At 43.5% G+C, this 21,629-nt stretch overlaps 1 protein-coding gene across 1 annotated transcript in view; it reads right to left on the bottom strand.

The window, feature by feature from the left end:
• LOC114050516 (secernin-1) overlaps window positions 1–21,629 on the bottom strand; it is a 64,833-nt gene that overhangs the window by 5,668 nt on the left and 37,536 nt on the right. Inside the window, exons 4-7 of the mRNA XM_027872273.1 lie at window positions 18,675–18,877; window positions 14,314–14,508; window positions 11,275–11,440; window positions 108–288 (exon numbers count right to left, since the gene is read on the bottom strand). Coding sequence (XP_027728074.1) covers window positions 108–288; window positions 11,275–11,440; window positions 14,314–14,508; window positions 18,675–18,877 — 745 coding nt within the window. The remainder of the gene's footprint in view (window positions 1–107; window positions 289–11,274; window positions 11,441–14,313; window positions 14,509–18,674; window positions 18,878–21,629) is intronic.

Below are 21,629 nucleotides of genomic sequence, written 5' to 3'. Positions count from 1 at the left end.
AGATCAGGGTCACCTTCCTACACGTGCTTCCCGTGCCCACCCCTGCCCCTAGACAAGGGGGAAGGGCCCATGTTTCCCGCCCTCTCCCCTCCCACGCCGCACCTCACCTCATCACTCTCAATGACAGCCCGAGCCCACTCGTGGGCTTTATAGAGCTCGTGTCGGCGGTCAGGCTTCTCCAGAAAACGGGGCTCCTTTTTGGCGGGGTCATCCTCCCCGAAGCAGGGAGACTGGACTTTAGGGACAAGCTTTACATCGTCCACAAAAATGAAGGGCTTGAATATGGACCTGGAAGGGGAGGAGAGGTTTTTTCAAGCAAACAAAAATATTTAATACGAAAACATTTGAGTTGGCTTTCCTTCAATGACATCTTGCTGTTAGGCACCAATGATTGTTATAGGGCAGCTGCAGCCTAGACAAGCAGGTTTGGAGGTGCTGCCTCCTGAACATAAAGGTGGAGGGAACTTAGAGCCATCTAGTTCAGTTCTATACTCCCATTGTACAGATAAAGAAACTGAGACCCAGAGAGGTTATTCATTATATCCAGTCACACAGATAATAAAAACAGCTGGGTTTCATAGAACAGAACTTTAAAGCTAGCAGAGGGTTTTAGAAATTGTCTGCTCCAACCACCTCATTTTATACGTGCAGAAACTGAGGCCAGAAAGACCCCTGATCACAGGTAAGAACACAGATTTAGGGCTAGAAGAGATCCTCTCATTTTACAGCCAAGAAAAGACAGCTAGGGGGCACCATAGTGCACGGAGCTCTGGACCTGGAATCAGGAAGACCTGAGTTCAAATTCAGCCTTGGACACTTCCTAGCTGTGTAACCTTGGGCAAGTCACTTCACCTCTGTTTGCCTCAGTTTCCTCATCTGTAAAATCAGAATAATAACAGCACCTACTTCTCAGGGTTGTAATGAGGATTAAATAATATTTGCAAAGCACTTAGTATAGTGCCTGGTGTGTAGTAGGTGCTATATAAATTCTAGCTATTATTAAGAATGACTGGCAGATAGGCGGCGCAGTGGATAGAACAGGCCTGGTGTCAGAAAGACCTGAGTTCAAATCTGGTCACAGACGCTTACTAGCTGTGCGACCCTGGACAAATCATTTGATTCTGTTTGCCTCAGTTTCTCTCATCTGTAAAATGAGCTGGAGAAGGAAATGGCAAACCACTCCAAGTAATCAGCCTCAGTAGCATCAATACATTTGTTTCCCAGCTAGAGACCTTGACAGAACCCACAAGCCTGTCCCCTGCCTTATGTGAATATGGCCAACGGGGGGGGGGGGGCACAAAGTCAGACAGGACTGAAATGACTGACCAATAACAACAGTTACTCAGAAAATTGAAATTGAGTGGCTTGCCCAATTGACTTGACGACTGACGAATGAAAGAAGGGGAAAAGTCAGAATTTGAATTCAGATCCTCCAGCACCAAATCTGTCCCTCTTTCCACTGTCATGCTATGGCTTCAAACCCAGAGTTCTCTCTCATACCATTCACTGCCTTATTATGCTGGTAATAAGATGGTGTTTCTGCCCTCAGAGAGTTTCATGCCAATCCTCTTAGACCCTCTAGGGAGGTGGGGATTTTCAGCCCTAACGATCCATCCATTCACTCAGCAAATGTTTTTAGAATGCTAAGATTCAGTGCGTTGCTCTAGGGCGCAATGGACAATGTGGAGAAGTGGAGGTCCTGTGTCCTTGCTCTCTATGAACCACAGTCTAGTGGAGGAGACAAGACTTAGACAATAGACCCTGAACAAAACCCTAAAGGCAAAGCCCTAATGGTCTTGGAGGCAGCACAGCATAATAAACAGGTCCAGAGTGGAAATCCTACCTGAGACATTTACTAATTGGGCGATCCTGGGCAAGTCACTTAACTTCTCTGTCCCTTAGTTTCCTCATCTATAAAATGAAAGGATGGCCTCTGAGCTCCCTTCCAGCCATAAATCTATAATCCTGTGGTCCAAGTCAAGTCAACAAACATCTATCAAGCACCTACTATGTGCGAGGCACTGTACTAAGTACTGGGAATACAAAAAAAGAGGGGCAAAGGTAAATGTCTGCTTTCGAGGAGCTCACAGCCTAGTCGGGGAGACAATATGCAAACAGCTATTTACAAATTAGATATATGCCGGATAGATAGAGGAATACATAAATACACAAAAAATCGAGTACATAAATAAACAATCCATTTCAGAGGGCAGTCACTAACAATAAGGAGGGCTGGGGAAGGCTGCTTAGAAGGGGGAGGTTTAGCTGAGGCTCGAACAAAGCCGGTAGGCAGAGAAGAGGGGAGAGAGCTTGGGGACAGCCAGGGAAAATGCCTGGAGTCAAGACATGGGGTGTTGTGTTTGCGTACAGCAAGGAAGCCGTGTCACCAGACTGCAGAGTGCATGGCAGGGGAGAAGGTGGGAGGTGACTGGAATTCTCCTTCTCGCCTGCCCTCTTCCCCTTCCCCAACCTCACAGATTGGACCTTAATACCAGGCCAGTCACCCGAGTCAATGGTAGGAAAACCACACTTCCATCCTTTAAAGGTCAATAAGAAGAACATTTTTTCTTTTGGTTGTCAAAAACAAATCCTGCCAATAATCAAGTCCATTTGTTCTCTTCCATTGGAGTGGATGGAGAATGGCACAAGAGTCCACATATCGAGCTAGAGAAATTGATTCTCCAAACAGATGGAAATCGGTGAGTGTCAGCAAGAACTGCTTTCACTGTGTCCCTCCAAGGACTCCAGGAGCCTGTGAGATACTGAGAGAAGGGGGCAGACAGAGGTCCAATGCCACAGGCAGAGGCATACAGCTGGAAACTCCCTCCTGCTGGCCTGGACCAGCTACTGCTTCACCCTCAAACCCTATACCCCTGGTGCAGCTGCTGTACAGCAAGCATCATCTGTCAGTGCCTAGCAGCAGGAAGTCAGAGAGACACAGAGAGAGACAGAGAAAGACAGAGACAGAGAGAAAGACAGAGAGAAGGGGGGGGAGGAGAGAGAAAGAAGGAGGGGGAAAGAGAGAGAAGGGAGAGAGAGAGAGAAGGGAGGAGAGAGAAAGAAGGAGGGAGGGAAGAGAGAGAAGGGGAGGAAGGGGGAGAGAGGGAGAGAGAGAGAGAGAGAGAGAGAGAGAGAGAGAGCCACTGCAAATCAATACAGATGTCATATCAATGAACATGAACACTGAAAGCATGACAGCTGTCCCAGAAACCCCAGACAGCAGTGGGCTTCATCCAGTACAGGCAGCCCTGAAGCTCCACTGCTCCAGGGTCCTGCCTTGGGCAGAATCCATTGAGGGGATCTCCTCCCTCATTCCCTCCATGTCATACAGAGTCTGTCCTACAGAAAGCCTGCAAGCCATTGGTGACCCTCAGCATACTACCCTCTGAGCTGGTAAAGAGAAACAATATACATAAAGAACATAAAAGGGGAAGGGGGAAGGGAAGAAGGATTTAAGTACCTACTATGTACCAGACACTATACTAAAGTGCTTAATAGATATCTCATTTTATCCTTACAACACCCATTACTAGCACTCATTTTACAGCTGAGGAAGCTGAGGCAGACAGAGATTAAGTAACTTGCCCAAGGTTACACAGCTGATAAATGTCTGAGCTAGATTTGAACTCAGGTCTTCCTGACTCAAGGCCCAAAGCTCTACGCACTATGGCGCTCCCCAGCATCTTTTCTTGACTGTAAAGGGAGGGGGTTGGATTGGATAATCTTCCTGGGCCTCAGTTTCCTCATCCGTAAAATGACTTTGTGAAATAGATTCTGAGATGCACCTAGCTCTCAGCAGAGACATCCTAGGGGTATTAGAAGCGGAGATGCTGGCTGCCTGCCTCACACAAATGCTGGGCTGGTTAGCGATGACACCTAGGAAGCATGGGCTCTTCATGGCTGACTATTAAAACAAAAGAGGTTGTTAAAAGTATTATATTTGTTTTGTGGTTTGTTTTTTTTTGGCTAGGCAATGGGATTAAGTGACTTGCCCAGGGTCACACAGCTAGTGAGTATTATGTGTCTGAGGCCAGATTTGAACTCGGGTCCTCTTGACTCCAGGGCCAGTGCTCTATCCACTGCACCACCTAGCTGCCCCTAAAAGTATTCTATTTGGCCGGGGACTCTGGCCCCCAAGACCCTTGTCTCACAGTAAGGTTGAGGGCAACCAGGTCCCACAGCCTAAGATCCAGACAACAATGGCACCAGCCAGCCTGGTTTTACCTCCTAGATTTCTGGAGCTGGTTCCTGACCTGATCTCTTTCAACTTCCAGTTGCCCTCACAATCAGTTCCAAGAAATGGCATTCGATGCTTTTGGAACCCCATGACAGATCAATCACCCCTAGCCCTGACACCAGTGGAGAAGAGCCTCTTGTTTTCCAAGAATTCATCTTCTTTGGGTGATCGGAGAGGCAGCATAAGATTAATGCTCCCTGATCATTTCTATCACACTTCAAGGTCTGTGAAGGGAATATACGTACATCTGCTCTGCGCAGCAAACATGAGAGATGGCCGGGACAGGTGTTCTTACGTCCACTGTGCACTGAGGAAGGTGGGGCTCAGATTGAGTAAAGCAGGCTTAAGGCCAAGCATAGGTTTACAGATTTAAAGGTGGAAAGGACCCAAAGGAATCTGTCATTTTACAGATGAGGAAACTGAGTCACAGAGAGGGAAAGTTACACATCTAAAAAGCGATAAAGCCAGAATTTTCTTCTATATGTTCTGACTTTGGACCTACAATCCCCTTCATATGCTGATACACCATCTCTTGCCCCCAAAGAAGAAGAAAGAACAGCTTTGGGGTCAGGAGGCAAACAATCTAGTTTGGCTGGAGGAGTGCTATGGGAAAAGGCTGCAAAGGTATCTGAGAGCACAGGGCCTTGAATGCCAGGCTAAGGAGCCCACACTGACCACTACAGACTGGCCCGAGGTCTAAATTTTGTGAGAGATGGATCAATGAATACATTTCTGAGAACTGCAGGTAAAATGAAGCTGTGTCATTTCGAATTCTACTACCTATGTGACCTTGGACCAGTGAGCTGAGCTTTGTAAGCTCCAGTTTGCTCACCTCTAAAATGGAGGGGTTGGACCACAGGACCTCAGTGATTCTTTCCAGCTCTAAGTTTGTGATTTAAGGTAAAAGTATCAACTGTTTTTTAATCACTAATCTTTATCATGTTGAAAAGACCGTGTGATAAATGGTAAGGAAATGATGAATCAATAACTAGGACCTGCCTTGGATACTTCCCGAAAGACTCTTTCCCCTCTGCCATCAAGGTCTAGCATAAGAATGTTAGAGACAGGGATGGGCAACTTGAATTCAATAGTCCAGGGCATTCGCTCTCCAAATGCAAGTCAGCACCTTCTTTCCAACCTGTATTTTTAAAGAGCTGCCCAGAGCACTGAGGGGTTAGGTGATTTGTCCGGAGTCACACAGTAAGGATGGGTCAAAGGCAGGATTCAAACCCAAGTCTTCCTGGCTTCAAAGCCAGCTCTGTGTCTACACTGCCTCACTTTACATCCATCCTACAGCTACCTTCTGCAGCCTGTGCCTATTGCTCCTGGCTCTGCCCGCTGAGGGCAAACAGGACAAATCTATCCCCTCCTTTAAAGCCCTTCAAATCACTGAGGATAGCTGGCATGTCCATGCCCCTCCCCAAGTCTTCTTCATAAACACACCCAGTTCTTTGAACTGATTCTCATACAGAGTGAATTTAAGGCCAGTCTGGCTGCCCTCCCCAGAAGCTTTTTGGCTAATAATAACAATGATGATGATGATGATGATGGTATTTATACAAATAGCCCTTTAAAGTTTGCAAAACACTTTTTATCATTTAATATTGGCAACTCTGGAAGATGGATGCTACTATTGTCCCCATTTTATAGATGATAAAACTGAGCCTGAGATAGGTTGAGTGACTTGCCCATCATCATATATATCATATTCAAATTCAGCTCTTCTTAACTCCAATTCTAGCATTCTTTGCACTGTGACACCTAAATGTCTCAGCTTATCATTTAAGCCTCATTTTAAGAGGCACCCAGATTTGAACACAAATCTTGAGGTGTGGTCAGACCAGTGCAGAATACAGAGAGATGAAGCCACCCTAGTTCCTTGAGAGGTTACAACTTTTACTGCAGTCCGAGGTCAGACTGTCCAACGGGGAGTTAACAAGTGATTGAACCACGATGGCAGAAGGAGAAGGGGCAGTTTTATTTTTAGGTGAGGCAACTGGGGTTAAGCGATTTGCCCAGAGTCACACAGCTAGTGAACGTTATATGTCTGAGGCCAGGTTTGAATTCAGGTCCTCCTGACTCCAGGGCCAGTGCTTTATCCACTGCACCACCTAGAGGGACATTTTTAAGAGTTGTTTCAAAGTAAGACTCAAAGGACTGAATGTGGTGTGATGGTAAAGAGAGTATTTGGTTTTGAATCAGATTTGGTTTACCTCTTGCCTCTGCCACGATATAACTTTGGACAAGTCAGCTGACCTCTCTGAGCCTCAGTTTCCTCATCTGTCAAATGAGAGGGTCAGACTAGACAGTTTCTAAGATCTCTTCCAGTTCTAAAATCCTAGGCTCCCCCATGCCAGATGGTTCCTGTTGAGTGTGAATATACCTGATGTACGATGCCAGGACCAGATTGGAAAGCAGCAAACCTCAGCCCTGCCCAGCATCCCCAGTTAGGACCAGCCTACTCAAGGCCCAGTCTAGTCCGGCCCCTCTAGTTCAGCCCTTTGAGAAGGGAAGGGGACAAAAGATAAAGGAAGAGATGGACACATGACTGCTGCCTACCATTGGGGCAAAGTAGGTCAGAGTCACTCACATGATTCCCTACTCCTCACCCCACCCCTTGTCGGTACAGTATACTCAGTGTTCGAGCCTCCACAGGATTTCCCATTAGTGGGAACCTTAGAATGCTGAGGGTGTCAGACTTTTTCCAATCTAATTCTTTACTTTCATAAAGATGTCACCAGGTACTTGTTTCCCATTGGAAATTCTATCAAAGACAGGATACTGGGCCAGTCATTCATAGTATCATTTTATTATTTTTGCTATTGTTATAAAAACAACAACTACGTGGGTGCTTTAAGTTATCCAATGGCTTACCAAGCTGCAAGCACAACTGTGGAGATTTTCATGCAAACAGATTAAATGTTATAGTTCTCCCCATTCATTCCTGTTCCCCTCCCCTGCTACCCCCAAACCTCTAAATGTATAAATGAGGGAAACACGTTCAACAAAAAGCTTTTATAAGAAATGAATGGAATAAACAAGCAAGTGAACAAAAAAGACACAGAAGACCAGTCATCTGGAACAGGAGAGGACAGAGTAATGATGTCATGATGTCATTTGGAGGTCCCATGATCTAACTGGGGAGGGTTAATTAAGACAACACACTCTTCACCAATGTGTTTTCTAAGTACGCTGGTCTGGCACTGTGCCCAGAAGACTTCATTTTTTAATAGAAGTAGAAATAGAACGGATAGGCAAACTCAGAGTCAGCTTGGTACAGTGGATAGAGGCTGGCCTTGGGAGTAAGGAACACTTGGGTTCAAGACTCCCTCTGACCCCAAGTAGCTGTATGACTCTGGGCAAGTCCCTCAGAAGCCCAGATGACCCTCCAGAGAAGGTGCTGACTGGTGCTGATGGAGGGAATTTCTGACCTTCACCAATGCAAACTGATGGAAGTAGAGCCCTATCCTGATGAAATCACAGGCTGGACTAAAATATGTATGTTTATAATATGTGCAAACATGTTCAGTGTAAATTCACACTCTTTAAGGTTTCCAAAGAGTTAATTCAGCACAGCTCAGTGAGGTTAGAGATGAGGGAACCAAAGCTCAGATAGGTTAAATGATTTGTCCACAGTTATTAGCAAGTCAGGCTGGGACTTCAACCCCAGAGCAATTTCCCCTACACCACCTTACCTTTCATCATAGAGTCATAGTATGTTAGTGCTGGGAGAGACTTTCAAGGTCATCTAGTCCAAGCCCCTCATTTTACAGCTGCTTCTGAGGTCTTCCAACTCATCAACCAGCCCAAGGTCACATACCTCATACCACGCAGAACCAGGATTAGAACCCATGTCTCTTGCTTCCTAGTCAAGCAATATTTCTGCAATGCTGCTGCAGGTTTCCCCATGACAAAATATGAAATGTTAACATGTGCAATTACTAAAAAATACAGGACCCCAGATCTGTGATCTTTCTCCCATCATTATAGATAATGTGGCTCATTTATCAGTCAAGAATGGATATCTTTCAGCCAGAGTTCTAATGTTCTGCTAAGTCTTTGCAGATCACTTAATCATATGGAGAACCTTATTTTAAAATCACTTGAAAATCTAAAGTACTTTTTCACCTCAAAAAATTACAAAGAGGGTGTTTCCAATCCATTTCTATAATTTTATTAGGCCATCCACTTTCCCCAAGACAAATGATTCCTTTCTATTTTGGCTGCTAAGAAATGAAGACGCCTACATCTAACTTCTTGGCACATCTACAATCACTGAATTGAAGATTTTTTTTAACTAGAAGGAACCTAAGATTTTGTCTAATTTAACCCTTTCATTTTACACATGAGGAAACTGAGTCCCGGGGAAATGAAGCCACTTTCCCAAGGTCACAGAGCACAGAATTTGTCTGATCAGAACTCTAACTAGAAACTTTTGTAACTGGGATAGTACAAACCACACCCAGAGCAAGCAGCAAGTAAAACTTTCAAAGCCTGAAAAGGGGAGGAGTTGACCTAGGGAGCAGCTGTTGGGAAGAAGAAGTGGGCCACTAGGCAGCTTCTTGTTTTAACTAAGTCTTCTTGCTGAGTAATAAACTCTGATGTTCCTACCCTTCAGAAAGGTAGGAAGTGCTTTCAGAGTCCTTGAAATTTGGCACCCTATGGCAAAGGCCCAACTGCCCCATCCTAGTTACAACTGTTTCTGTTCTCCAGCCAAAGGGTTTTTCCAATGGGTTATGCTTCTCCCCAGCTGCCTGATTTCAAAGGTATACCAACTTAGGTCAACTTTGAGACAAGGGAATCTTCTATATTTTTTAAAGGAGGCTACCAAAAACATTTCACCTTCTTCATTCAAAGAAAACTTTGTGTACCTGTGTGCCTGGCTGATATAAAAAGAAGGCAAAAGATTGAGGCAGTATGATGTTCCAAAAAGAGCCCCAGATTTGGGGTCAGCTGGGTCTCGGTTCAGATCCTGGTTCGCAGAATTTAAAACAGGAGGGGATTTTAGAAATTCCCCAGTCATGAGAGCGCAGATGGAAAGCCAGAGAGGACATCAGTGGCCACATGGGCCAAACCCTTTATTTTACAGAAGAGGAAATTGAGGCCCAGAAGCAATTTGCCCAAGGTAATATAGAGAATAAGTATCAGAGTTGGCATTCAAACCCAGGCCCTCTGAAGGCTCTACATGCAGCATTCAATCCACTCCCCCAAACTGCATCCCATAATCTCCTTTTGAGTACAGGAAGTTGAGGCCCAGGATTTGAATCCAACCCAGGGCCATTCCTACTATACCACATCTATTCATAGACTACAAGTCCTTGATCAAATTTCAAGCAATCACAGAATCATAGAATCACAGAATTCAAGAGTTAGAAGGGACCTCCATAGACATCTAGTCCAACTCATACTTAAAGGGGATTCCCCATGATAACAAAACTAAGAGAAGTTAGGAGCCTTGTCAGATCTGCAACTTGAAGTAGTGAACCAATCAACAAGCGTTTATCAACCACCAACTAATACCAGGTGCTGTACTAGGCACTGGGACACAAAGACAGAAAATAAGATCATCCCTGCCCTCAGAGAGCTTACATTCTATCACTGAGAAGTTAGCTATTCACTTCCCTGGATCAAATTCCTCTCTCTCATCATTACATTAATTGCTGAGGTCTGATCTATTGTTCAGTTTCTCTATGTATCCCCAGAGTAAACATTTAATGTTTGTTGAATTGAATTGAATTAGATTGAAGGGAGTGTTCTGTGCCCATCAATAAAAGTGAGTCCTGGAAGTAAGGACTGAGACACTGTTGGAATGAATGAATTTTCTTGATTAAAATAAAAAGGAAGAAGAGAAAGTGAAGAATGAAGAGTCTTCAGACAGCAACAGCAACATGGTTGCTCACCTCTCTGAGTCACAGCTACCTTACCTAAGAGGTGAAGGAGCTGTCCAAGGTCCTTTCTGGTCCTAAGATGCTTTGAAGTCAATTCCATGAAACACACTATGTTGAAAACAGGATGTATCATGGAAAAGTCTTGGAGATGGAGTCAGGAGACCCCAAAGATCAAATCCCACCTCCACCACTCACCAACTGTGTGATCATGGTTAAGCCACTTAAATCCTCTGAGCCCATAGGTTGAGGTCAGAGTCATAACTTTAGACAGAATTCACAACTGGCAAAGCCAAAGCTAGAGCCCAAGTTTCCTGACTCCCTAGTCCAATTCTCTCTTCCTTACTCTAATGCCGCAACCTCATGCCTTTGTCCCAAGATCTTTGAGGAACAGCATGGTGGATTTGGAGTCAGAGAGAGACCTGAAATCAAATCTTCCCTCAGACATTTACTAGTCATGTTATACCGGCCAAGTTAACTGCTCTAAGTTTCCTCATTGATAAAAAGGAAGTAATAAGAGCACCTACCTAACAGGGCTATATAAAGGTAAGCTATAGTGCAGGCAGTATTAATGGAAGGCACAATTTCAGGAGACCTGGGATTAGTTCCTGACTCTAACACTAGCTGTGTGATCCTGGGTAAATCACTTACCCTCTCTGTGCTTTAGTTTTTTCATCTGTAAGATGAATATAATAATATTTCTCTCTCCAGCTCAAAATCCACAATCCTATAATCACATCACAGGATTTCCAGGAGGAAGGCATTTTGTTAAGCTGTTATTATTCTAAAAGGAATATTCAATAAAGTACCAGAGAAGGTCCAAGTTTAGTACTCTGCACTGCCTCAGTTGCCATGGTCAGCCTAGTGTGACATCCCTATAGATAGAAAGAGCACTGGACTGGGAGGTCAGAAAACCTAGGATCCAGCCCTGTCACTCCCATTAAGGAGCTAGGTGATCTTGACAAGTCACCTAACTTGTCTGTGCCTCATTTTCCTCAGCTATAAAATGAGGGAGTTAAGCAGGAGGATTGAAGTCAACAGATATTTAATCAGTGGGAGAATCAAACTTGTTTCAGCAACAGAAGACACTCTTTGAAGGCATAACCATCAACCTGTAGCTTGTGGCTATCCAAGGCAGCTTGGCAGGCTCACCTGGAGGGATCTGGGGTCCCGGTGAAGTAGTGGATGCATGGTGAACTCCCTCCCTGGGGCAGGACAGACACGATGCTGGCAGTAGTGAGGAATGAGTCAGAATCTACACACACTCCACTGGCTTTATCCCGCAAAATGTTCATCATGGTTTGCACAGTGATGCTCTCTGTCAAGAGAGAAAGAAAAGAAAGGGAGGGAAGAAAGGAAAGAAGGAAGGAAGTAAGGAAGGGAAGGAGGGAGGGAGGGAGGAAGGGAGGAAGGAAGGAAGGAAAGGAAGGAAAGAGGAAAGAGGGAGGGAGAGAGGAAGGAAGCAAGGAAGGAGGGAGAGAGGGAGAAAGAATAAGATATAGATGAATACATCTCCAGGGGAAGACATACCAACTATTGCTTGTCTATACTATACCCACAAAAACATACACAGTAAGGTCAATGTCTGACAAGTGGTCTGCATGAACACAGGAGCCTAGATTGTGTGGCGGTAAGGCTGGCTGTCTGCTATCTAATCAGACAATCAACAAGCACTGATTAAGTGACTCCTCTGGGCCAGGTACAGGGAATACTAAGACAGAAATGAAATGGTCCCTGCCCTCAGGGAGTTTATATTCTATAAGGCAAGACAATATATACTAAGGACTCTTCACCTGGGTCCATGAACTTATATTTTTAATATTTTAATAGCTATGTTTCAATATAGTTAGTTGCCTTTATACTCCTATGAATTCAATTATAAGCATCTAAAAACATGATTCTGAGAAGGGATCCATAAACTTCAACAAATTGCCAAAGGGAGGGTCCATGACACCACAAACGGCTAAGAAACCCTGACATATGCATGTGTAAGTATATAAACATATAAATAAAGTTGCTTTTTCCTGAGGGAATTGGTGCTAGCAGTTGGGAGAAATAAGGAAAGCGCTCATTTAAGAGATAGCATTGGGGGGAGCTTTGAAGGAAGCCTGGGACTGGGAGTGAAAATGAGGAGGGAATCATTCCAGGCTTGAGGAGGTAGTAAGTGCAAGAGACAGGAGGTGGAGGGTCACGTGTGAGGAATAGAAAGGACACTTGGCTGGACCATAGATTGTGAGAAGGAGAGTAAGAAATAATAAATAAATCAGTAATAGACAATAAATTAAAATAATAAGCCTGGAAAGGTGGGTTGGAACTAGGTTGTTAAGGGCTTTAAATGTCAGACAAATGTATATCTAATCCTTAGAAGTAATAGGGAGCCACTGGAGATTATTGATCAGGGGAGTGACATGGTCAGAGGTCCAAGGGACAGCATGGCCAAGTTCAGAGAGCCCTTTACCAAGTTGGCCAAAGGGAATTAATTTCCAGTCATAACATCTCTCAATGGCTGGCTACCAAGTAGAAGAGGGATTGTGATCTGTGTTAAAAGAAGAAGAATCCACAGCAGAGAGTCCTAACTTTTTGTGTGTCCTGGACCCCTTTGGTAGTCTGGTGAAACTCATGGACCTCTTTTCAGAATAATGTATTTAAATAATTGAAGTAAATGCTAAATTTCAATCAGAAGTTAGTGAAAATACAACAGGACTAATGTGGAAATGTTTTAACATGATTGCATATGTATAACCTACATCAGATTGTTTACTATCTCGGGAGGAGGGAGGGGAGAGAGAGAGAAAAAAATTTGGAACTCAAAATCTTATTAAAATGCATGTTGAAAACTATCTTTACATGTAATTGGAAAAAATAAAATATTATTAAGTGAGAAAAAAAAGAAATTAGTGAAAATAAAGATGTCATTTGTTTCCCACTCTAGTTCATGGGCCCCCTGAATTCTGTCTTTGGATGTGTGGGGCCCAGGTTAAAAGCCCCTCCCCTACAGCAAAGAGACCATGGATCCTGGAGCACGAGAACACCCAATGCCGGAAACAAAAGAAGTCTCGTTAATAGCAATAGCTTGTTGACATTTCTGTGGTGCTTCAAAGCACTTTCCCTGTCATGGCTTATTATCAAACCCATTTAAGAGCTGGAGGAACTGAGGCTTGAAGAGGCAAAGTCACTTGTCTAGGGTCATGAATTTGAAGTGGGATTCAAACCGAGGTCTCCTGACCCCAAGTGCAGCCTTCTTTCTGCTTGGCCTCTCAGTATATTGTGGAGAAGCACTGGCTGTGGAGTCCCAAGGCTGTTAACACAGCAGGCAGACTCAATGAAATTTCCCAGGAGCAGAGATTTAGAGCTGGGAGGGGCTTTAGAGCCCAGCGAGCCCAACCTCCTTTTTTACAGATGATGAAATGGAGCCTGATTTGACCAAGGTCATACAGGTACAATGGGGAACAGAGATGGGATCTGAACCCAGGTCTCCTGACTCCTGAGTCAGGGCTCATTCCACCTTGATTTTCTCATTTTCATCATAATTCTTCCTGATAGGGAGCAGTGGAAAAGTGAAGGCTTCCAGTCAGGTGACCTGAATTCGCATTGGAGTTCTCATACGTCACCTTATTACTCCAACCTTCAGTTCCTTCATTTATAAGATTAGGAAGGACGGGGTTAAATTAAATCATCTCCAATATCATTTTGAACTTGAAATCCTGGGACAAATAGGCTCGGAATAACTAGGTCAGTAGCTTAGAAGATAATAGAGAGTGGAAGAGTTTGGCAATAGAAGTGTGAACAGAAGCACAATTCATGGTTTCCCCTACGTCAGCTTCAGCAAGGAGTTCCGTACTTAAAGTCCATTCTGCCTGCTTCCTTTTATTCACTTAGCCAGTCCAGCATTTATTAAGCACTTATTTAGCACTGTCAGCCGCTGTGCTAGTCCTGGGGATACAAAGAAAGGCAAAAACACAGTCCTGTCCTCAAAGTGCTCACTATGTAAGTACAAGCGTATACAACGTAAATGAAAGATGACGTTGAAGGAAAGGGAAAAGTCTGGGGAGGGAAGACTGGGCAAGGTCCAGGGAAGAAAGTGGGATTCAAGCTGAGTCTTGAAGGAAACCAGGGAAGTGAGTGAGGCTTACTTACTGGTATATTGCCCAACAAATGAGAAAGAGATGCTTAAAGGGTGCCTTTACTTACCCTCTTGTTTTTCTAGGCTGTCTTTGCCTGAACAGCAGCCCAGGTGGTCATCTGCTTGAGAAAACACTTCTGAGAAATTGAACTCTTGGTCGGTAGTCCACCAGCCTTGACCTTCGGCATAACTCCTGAGCTCGGGGTGCTCTGCATCGATCTTGGATGTGATGGAAAGCTGGTTACAAATGCACTTCACTCCCTCTACAGAAAGAGTGAACTTTGCATTAGTTCAACATATACCTCAGAGGAAGCCATTAGAACCTGAGAACTCCCATTGCCCTCCCGTGATGGTGCTTAATGATGGGAAGAAAGCAAAACTAGAATGTGTTAAATTGGGTGGATATGAAAACAGACACCATCTTGCCCTGTTTCTGGGTAAACTCCATTAACCAACACAACAGGAAAACTAGCCAACCCTGACCAAAGAGTGTGATGGAGTGAATAGATAATGCTTAACTGAGCTTAAATTTGCAATTAAAGAAAAATATGTGAGGCCCCTCCACCATCTGGCTGAAGGACAGCTAGGCATTTATTACCCTCAGAAAGGCAGAAAATCCCTTCCAAGAGAGATGCTTGGCTATCACTGGCATTTAGGATGGTAAAATTTAAGGAAGCCACTTGTGGGCTTTTGTTACACACACACACACACACACACACACACACACACACACACGAGAAAGAAATTCAGACCTGGAAAGGTGATGACAAAGATCAGAGGATTGATGAGGAACCCATGAGGAAACTGAGGCCTGGAAGGCTAAGTCATTTATTTGCTCCACATCACACAGGCTCTAATCTTTAGAGGTGGGATATGAACCTATGTCATAAGGTGCTACTTCTAGAGCTAAAAGAGACCTCTAGGCCATCTTGTCCAGGCCAGCTGTCTCATTTTACAGAGGAAGAAACTGAGGCACAGAAGACTTAAAGGATTTGCTCATGATCACACTGCTACTAAATAGCAGTGGTGGGGTTTGCACTGAGTAAAGACTGACGCTGTCTTACAGCTTACCTCCTTTGCCATGCCATGACTCATCAGTATTAACAACACGAACTCATTTTAAAAGTTGCTTGTAAATCATGGTCTGCATGTTCTACACAGTACACTGTGATGTAGTATCTGAGAGTCCCTCCCATAAGAAAAACAAATGAAGTCCAGCAAAATCAGCATCAAAATGCACCCAGACCCTGAGTTTCCTGCCCTGTGTATGACTGGACAGCAAGGTCTCATAACATCCACAAAGCAGAGAGAACAGGCTTGTTGTGCCCATCTCTGCACCTCAGAACTCAACATACCCATGAGCTGAATTAGGCTTGGGTCTACGAGACACTCTCTAGGGTCAATATATGGAAAAGGCTGCCTGTGAGAGGTGATTGCTAGCTAGAAACTGTGGTTGGAGTAGGGGTGGTCTTATTTGCTGCCCACAAAGAGCGGTAGATGAGGAAAAACTTAGAATCATAGGCTACAATCAAACAGTTAATTTCCTGAAAATGGAACTGAAGGCTGGAACCAGGGCCACTGATGTATTGGCTTCTCCTCCATTGTGTTTCCCTGCGCTCACTTCCCAAATGAAGACAACTGGCTGCTCACAAGAGCTGGCCTCTCTTTGCCTTTTATCATCATAGAGGAAAGTAGAAGATAGAAATTAAAAAAAAAAGTGAACTCTCTGTCCTGCACCAGTGATTTCCATACAATTCATGCTAAGCTGCTGAGAAAGCCCCAACTCGCCAGCAAGCACTGAGATTTTTCTTTCTTAACTGGGCTGATTCAAAAAGGCTATTTCTTTAAGTATGCTTAGCGGCTGCCAGACTTGAATCTGTAATCAGACTTCCCGCAATCAGCCAGTAAAAGCAGCAGCTGCACAATTTTTAAAATGTCAGTGTTTTTTTGAAATTAAAAGCAGATCTATGGAGGAGGGAGGGAGATGGGTTTTTAGTTGAATTCCATTGCAAATAAACTTCTGGAATAGAGACACCCATCATAGAGTTCTGCATAAATACCGTGTAATTACAGTGCAGAGCTGACATCCCCATCCCCATCAGGCCTTGGCCCTGATAAGATCTTTTGGCAAAGAAGTTTTTAGGAATTATATCACACCAGGCTTTGAAACCACTCAGAAGTCTTTCTCCAAGGCTCAGCAGAGGAGACACCTCCTCCAGGAAGTCTTTCTTGATTCGATTACTTGTTAATTCTCTATCCCTCCTCTAATTGTTATTATGTATATACTATATGTTATGTGTGTGTGTGTGTGTGTGTGTATATATATATATATATATATATACACATATACATATATAAAACAGGCAGCTAGGTGGTGCAATGGATAAAGCACCAGGCCTGGAGTGAGAAAGACTCACTTTTGTGAGTTCAAATCCAGCCTCAGACACTTACTAGTCGTGTGACCCGGGGCAAGTCACTTAACCTTGTTTGCCTCAGTTTCCTCATCTGTAAAGTCAGCCGGAGAAGGAAGTAACCAAACCATTTCAGTATGTCTGCCAAGAAAACTGCAAACGGGGTTATGAAGAGTTGGACAAGACTGAAACAACTGAGCAACAACAATATATACTTATTTGATTACATAACACACCACACACACACACACACACACACACACACACACATACACATACACACACACACAGAGGAAAATGTAAGTTTTGTCTTTGCATCCCCAGTGCTTAGAGGTGAGGCAGAAGGCAGAGCCGGAGCATTTGGGTTCAAATCCCACTTTGGATGCTTCCTATCACTGTAACTTTGGGCATGGCCCTTAATTTCCCTGGGACTCAGTTTCCTCATATGTAAAATGATGGTACTGGACTAGATAAACCTCTTCCAGCTCTAGGGTTATGGTGCTACGATTTTCTGGCATATTAGTTACTTAATAAATCCTTCTTAGAAAGTAGATCTCCATCAAATGAGGGAAAGGTCAAATGAGCTGTGATACAAGAATGCAATGAATAGTATATTCTGTGCTGTAAGAAATGATAAATATGGTGACTACAGAGAAGCAAAGGAAGACATAGAAACTGATGCAAAGTGAAGTCTGCAGAACCAAGAAACTGATATACGCAATGGCTACAATGACATAAATTTAACAACCAACAACCAAACAATAAAACAGAAAGCTGTGAGATTGCAATGGCCAAGCTTGGCCCTGGAGTGACTGGAGGAGACACCTGCCTGTGCTATTCTGCAGATGAGGGAATCTATAAGTGTGTAACATGGCAGATAATGCCAGACTTTTTCTATTGGCTAGTTTTGTTGAACTGGTTTTTTTCCCACTCTTTTTTACTCTTAAAGGGGTTGGCTCTCTGGGGAGGGCACGGTTGCATTGAGAAATATGGGTGGCATAAAAACAAAAAGTATTAATAAAACTTTATTTAACAATAAAAATAAATGCTTGATGGATTGAGGTAGATTAGAATGTTATTAGGTTGAGCAGATTTTATGTGTTATTGGAGTTCTTTTTTTAATACTCCAATAACTCTGGTTCCCAAAAAACACTCTTATATTGAACCGATTTTTTAAAAAGCCTCAAGATCAGCAGTCTGTTGGTGGGTCTAATCTGGAATGAGCCAGGCTTCCATTCCAGAGTCTCTGAGGGCCCCAAGCACCGTGCTGAGGGTAAAGGTTTTGAACTAGCAGTCTATGAATGAACTTAATGCCCTGCTTGCAGTTCTAGATTGGTCCTGGAGATGTGGAGAATTGAAATATAAAATACTGGGTACCAAATACCCCTTGGGGAGATTTTGTAGGAGTTTCACCAAATCTGGTTTTTTCCAGCTCTCTGGAACCCTGTAGAGTGTCTCTGTCCCCAGCTGGGATCAAGCACTGTCCAGACAGAAGAACCACAGAGTAGGAATTGATTTTACCAGGTACATCCTCTTACTTTTTCTCCTGAAGCAACACAGTAGAGAGTCAAGAGTACTGCTTTCCCACAAATTTGCTAAAGCTGAACAAAGTCAAACTGCACCCTGTGATATCACAGATCACCAAGTAGAATAAAAAGGCCCCAGACTGTCACATTGCAGAATTGCAAGGGTACCATCCCCCCAAAGCTGGTTCATCTGGTTGGATGGAGTGATGATGATGTTGTTTCATCTGTGGACCCAGGGGAAGGGAGGGGTGCAGTCCAAAGACCAGGACACTTACAAGGAAAAAACCCAAGTTTTACCTCCTATGAAGCGAGCCTACTGCACCTGGGCTCCAGGTACATCATTAGTCTAATGAGGAAGCAGAGACCTTGGCAGGTGACAGAGAGCTAAGCAGAAGAGGGTGAGTGCACAGAGAGGAAGCAAAGTCTCCCAGGTGCCAGCTGCACCATCCCCTTCCTCATCCTCATCAACTCCCATCAACCAAACTCGCCAACCTGTGATTTTTTCAGCTGCCCAGTGTTTCCCTATGGTCTCTAACACCCAGGCTTCTTCTCGATCCACAATCAGGTATGCGCTTTGGAAAGTGTGGCACAAGTTCCCGTCTTCATAGTAATTTCCGCCTTGCCCGTGCTCTTCCAGCAAGGAGACGATGACGTCAAAGGCCTCTTTGGCGGTGGCACCCCTTTCTAGACCCAGCCTGAAACAGAAAGAAAAAGTAGAATCCGAGTCTTTTTAATCCACTTTGAGATCATTGTAACAATCAGAACCTGTTTAAACACCAATAATAATGACTAACATTATTAACCGTTAATAACTAACAACTACTAATAAATAATAACAGCTAACATTTACATATAGCATTTTAAGATTTGCAAAGTACTTTGCATGAATTTTCCCATCTGATCCTGGCACCTACCTTGTGAGGTAATTGTTTTATCATCCTCATTTTACAGATGAGGAAACTGAGGCAAATAAAAGTTAAGCAACTTGCCCCCAAGTTACAGCTAGCGAGCGTCTGAGGCAGGATTTAAACTCAAGTCTTCCTGACTCCACGGTCAGCTCCCCATCCACTCTGCCCCCCTGTCACTCACCCGGCACATAGGAGGGGATTAATAAATGCTTGTTAATTGACTGACTACAGCACTAGATGGGCATCTGGAAGACCTAGGTCCAAATCCCACCCTGACCCTCACAAAGCATGTGACCCAGACCACTGGGGCATCACTGAACCTCTTTGAGCCTCGGTGTTCTCATCTTTAAAATGGGGATGATGACACTTGAAGTGCCTGTCTGACAAGGTTGTTCAGGCTCAAATGTATCTAAAATAATTTGCAAGTTTTACAGTAGTAATATGTTATTAATATAAAATTTTAAAAAATCTCCTATGCTTTCACTGAAAGAGTATTTCCTTTTACTGGGCTATTCCAGACGCTAAAAAGAATGTGACATTTACTCCCATAACAGGCTTATTTTCATGGTCGAATAATTGCTCATTGATGTGTCTGACACTTTTCTATTTAAGCTTGCTTAAGAAGACTTAGTTTCACAGCGATGATTGGGAAGGTGGATGATGAAACTGGGAGAGAGGAACATAAGAATAAGCTCATGAGACAACTGACTTAAGGAGACCATCCTGTTAATAAAATGTCTCCTTTTCTAAACAGGGATTATGGAATAGAATCTATTTCTTGTATTAAAAAGTCAGGAATTGTGGAAGGTCTGTCGTGGGGAAGAGGGATTAGCTTGGATCTGCCTGGCCCCCGAGGGCAGAACTCTGATGTCAGACGGCTGTTGGCCAAGCTTGCCTCTCCCCCCTTAGCAGAAGAGATGGACTAGGGGAGCAGAAGGAGAGGTAACGTTTCCGGACATGGCCCATGCCTTGATTTGTGTTGCTTGATTATATGGTTTACGAAGCAAAGGGGTTTGGCTTGTGAGAGGAGAAGGGCTGATGAATAATGATAGCAATGGGGAAAAGAAAAAGAACAAAGAAAAGAGTTTCAACGAAACATTTAAAAATACACAGAAGTTCAGAAGGAGGCACAAATAAGCAGACAGTTTGGATCCTACCGGGTTAAATTTAATATACACATAATGAAAAAAAAAAAAGACGTATGAGAAAGAAGTTCGCTTTAGCACCCAGCTGCCTTCCTCTTTCAGATCATTCCATCTTATTAACAGCCCTCCTAGAAGATGAGGCTCAGGAGACATGACTTTATCCACAAAAGGACCAAATCTGTGGTAAAGTGAGGTGCCTTATTATAGTTCCAGACGTGTTGATTTGGGACCAGAGATCACACCAACATGTGTGCTGATGAAGCCTCTCACGGCTGTCCTTTCCTAGATGGAGGAGGTCCAACTCCAGTGCTTCTAATTCCTCACTCTTCCTAGCCTGCAATCCCTCCATTGGCGTGATTAGCAAGGGACAGAAGTCGATGTCAGTGGCTTGAGATTAGAGTCTCACCCTGTGGCCCATCCCCAACTCTGACTGGCCCCCAAAACCCTTTTCAACTACAGCATATCAACATTAATCCTCTTGGAAAGGACCTATGTGTACACAAGTATTTAGAGTAGCTCTTCATGGTAGCAGCAAAGAACTCAAAACTACAGATGTGCTCCACAATTTGGGAATGACTAAACAAATTATGGTGGATGAATATGACCGAATAATATTACACAAGAAGCAACCTATGGAATGATAAAGTGGATAGTGTCAGAGAGACCAGGGAAGATCTGTATGAACTGATGAAGAGGGAACTGAGCAGAACCAGGAGAACAACGTATACAACGACAGCAATATTGTAAAGACAAACAACTTTGAAGGACTGAAGAACTCTGCCCAATGCAAAAAACAACCACAATTCCAAAGGACCAGTGTTGAAGAATGCCTTAAAGAGAAGTGATGGATTCAGGGTGCAAATTTAGCCACAAATCTTGGGGCATGGCAAATTTGTTTTATTTGACTATGCATATTTGTTACAAAATATTTTTGTTTTTTCTTTTTCCAGTGGGGGATGGGGGAGGAAGGCAGGATAGAATATCAAGAAATAAAGGAAGGAAGGAAGGAAGGAAGGAAGACAAGAGGATTGTTGAAGCATCTTTTTTTTGAATGTAGAGAATAGAAGGAAGGCCAGAAAGAAGCACTAATGCACAGGATAACTTTGAAAAGTTACAGGTTTGAAAGTTATAGGTTGTTTTTTTTTACCTACTTAAAAAGAAAAGTCAGTTGCAAATAATAGAAATCTGAAGTTTCATGTACAGTCCTTTTTTTCTCTCCTGTTCTATTATGTATGTGAAAATGTTTATCCTATTTGGTGTTTGTTAAGTTCAAAATAAAAATAATTTTTAAAAAAGTCATCTATCCAAATCCTTACCATCCTTCAAAAACCAGCTCCAACTTTCTATAAAGCCCTCCTGTAATATCTGGCTTGCTTTTCTGACCCAGCATTCAT

This window comes from Vombatus ursinus, unplaced genomic scaffold (genome assembly GCF_900497805.2).
Source record: "Vombatus ursinus unplaced genomic scaffold, bare-nosed wombat genome assembly UNPS02014799.1, whole genome shotgun sequence".
Taxonomy (NCBI): Eukaryota; Metazoa; Chordata; class Mammalia; order Diprotodontia; family Vombatidae; genus Vombatus; species Vombatus ursinus.
This window is presented reverse-complemented; position numbering and strand designations above follow the sequence as displayed.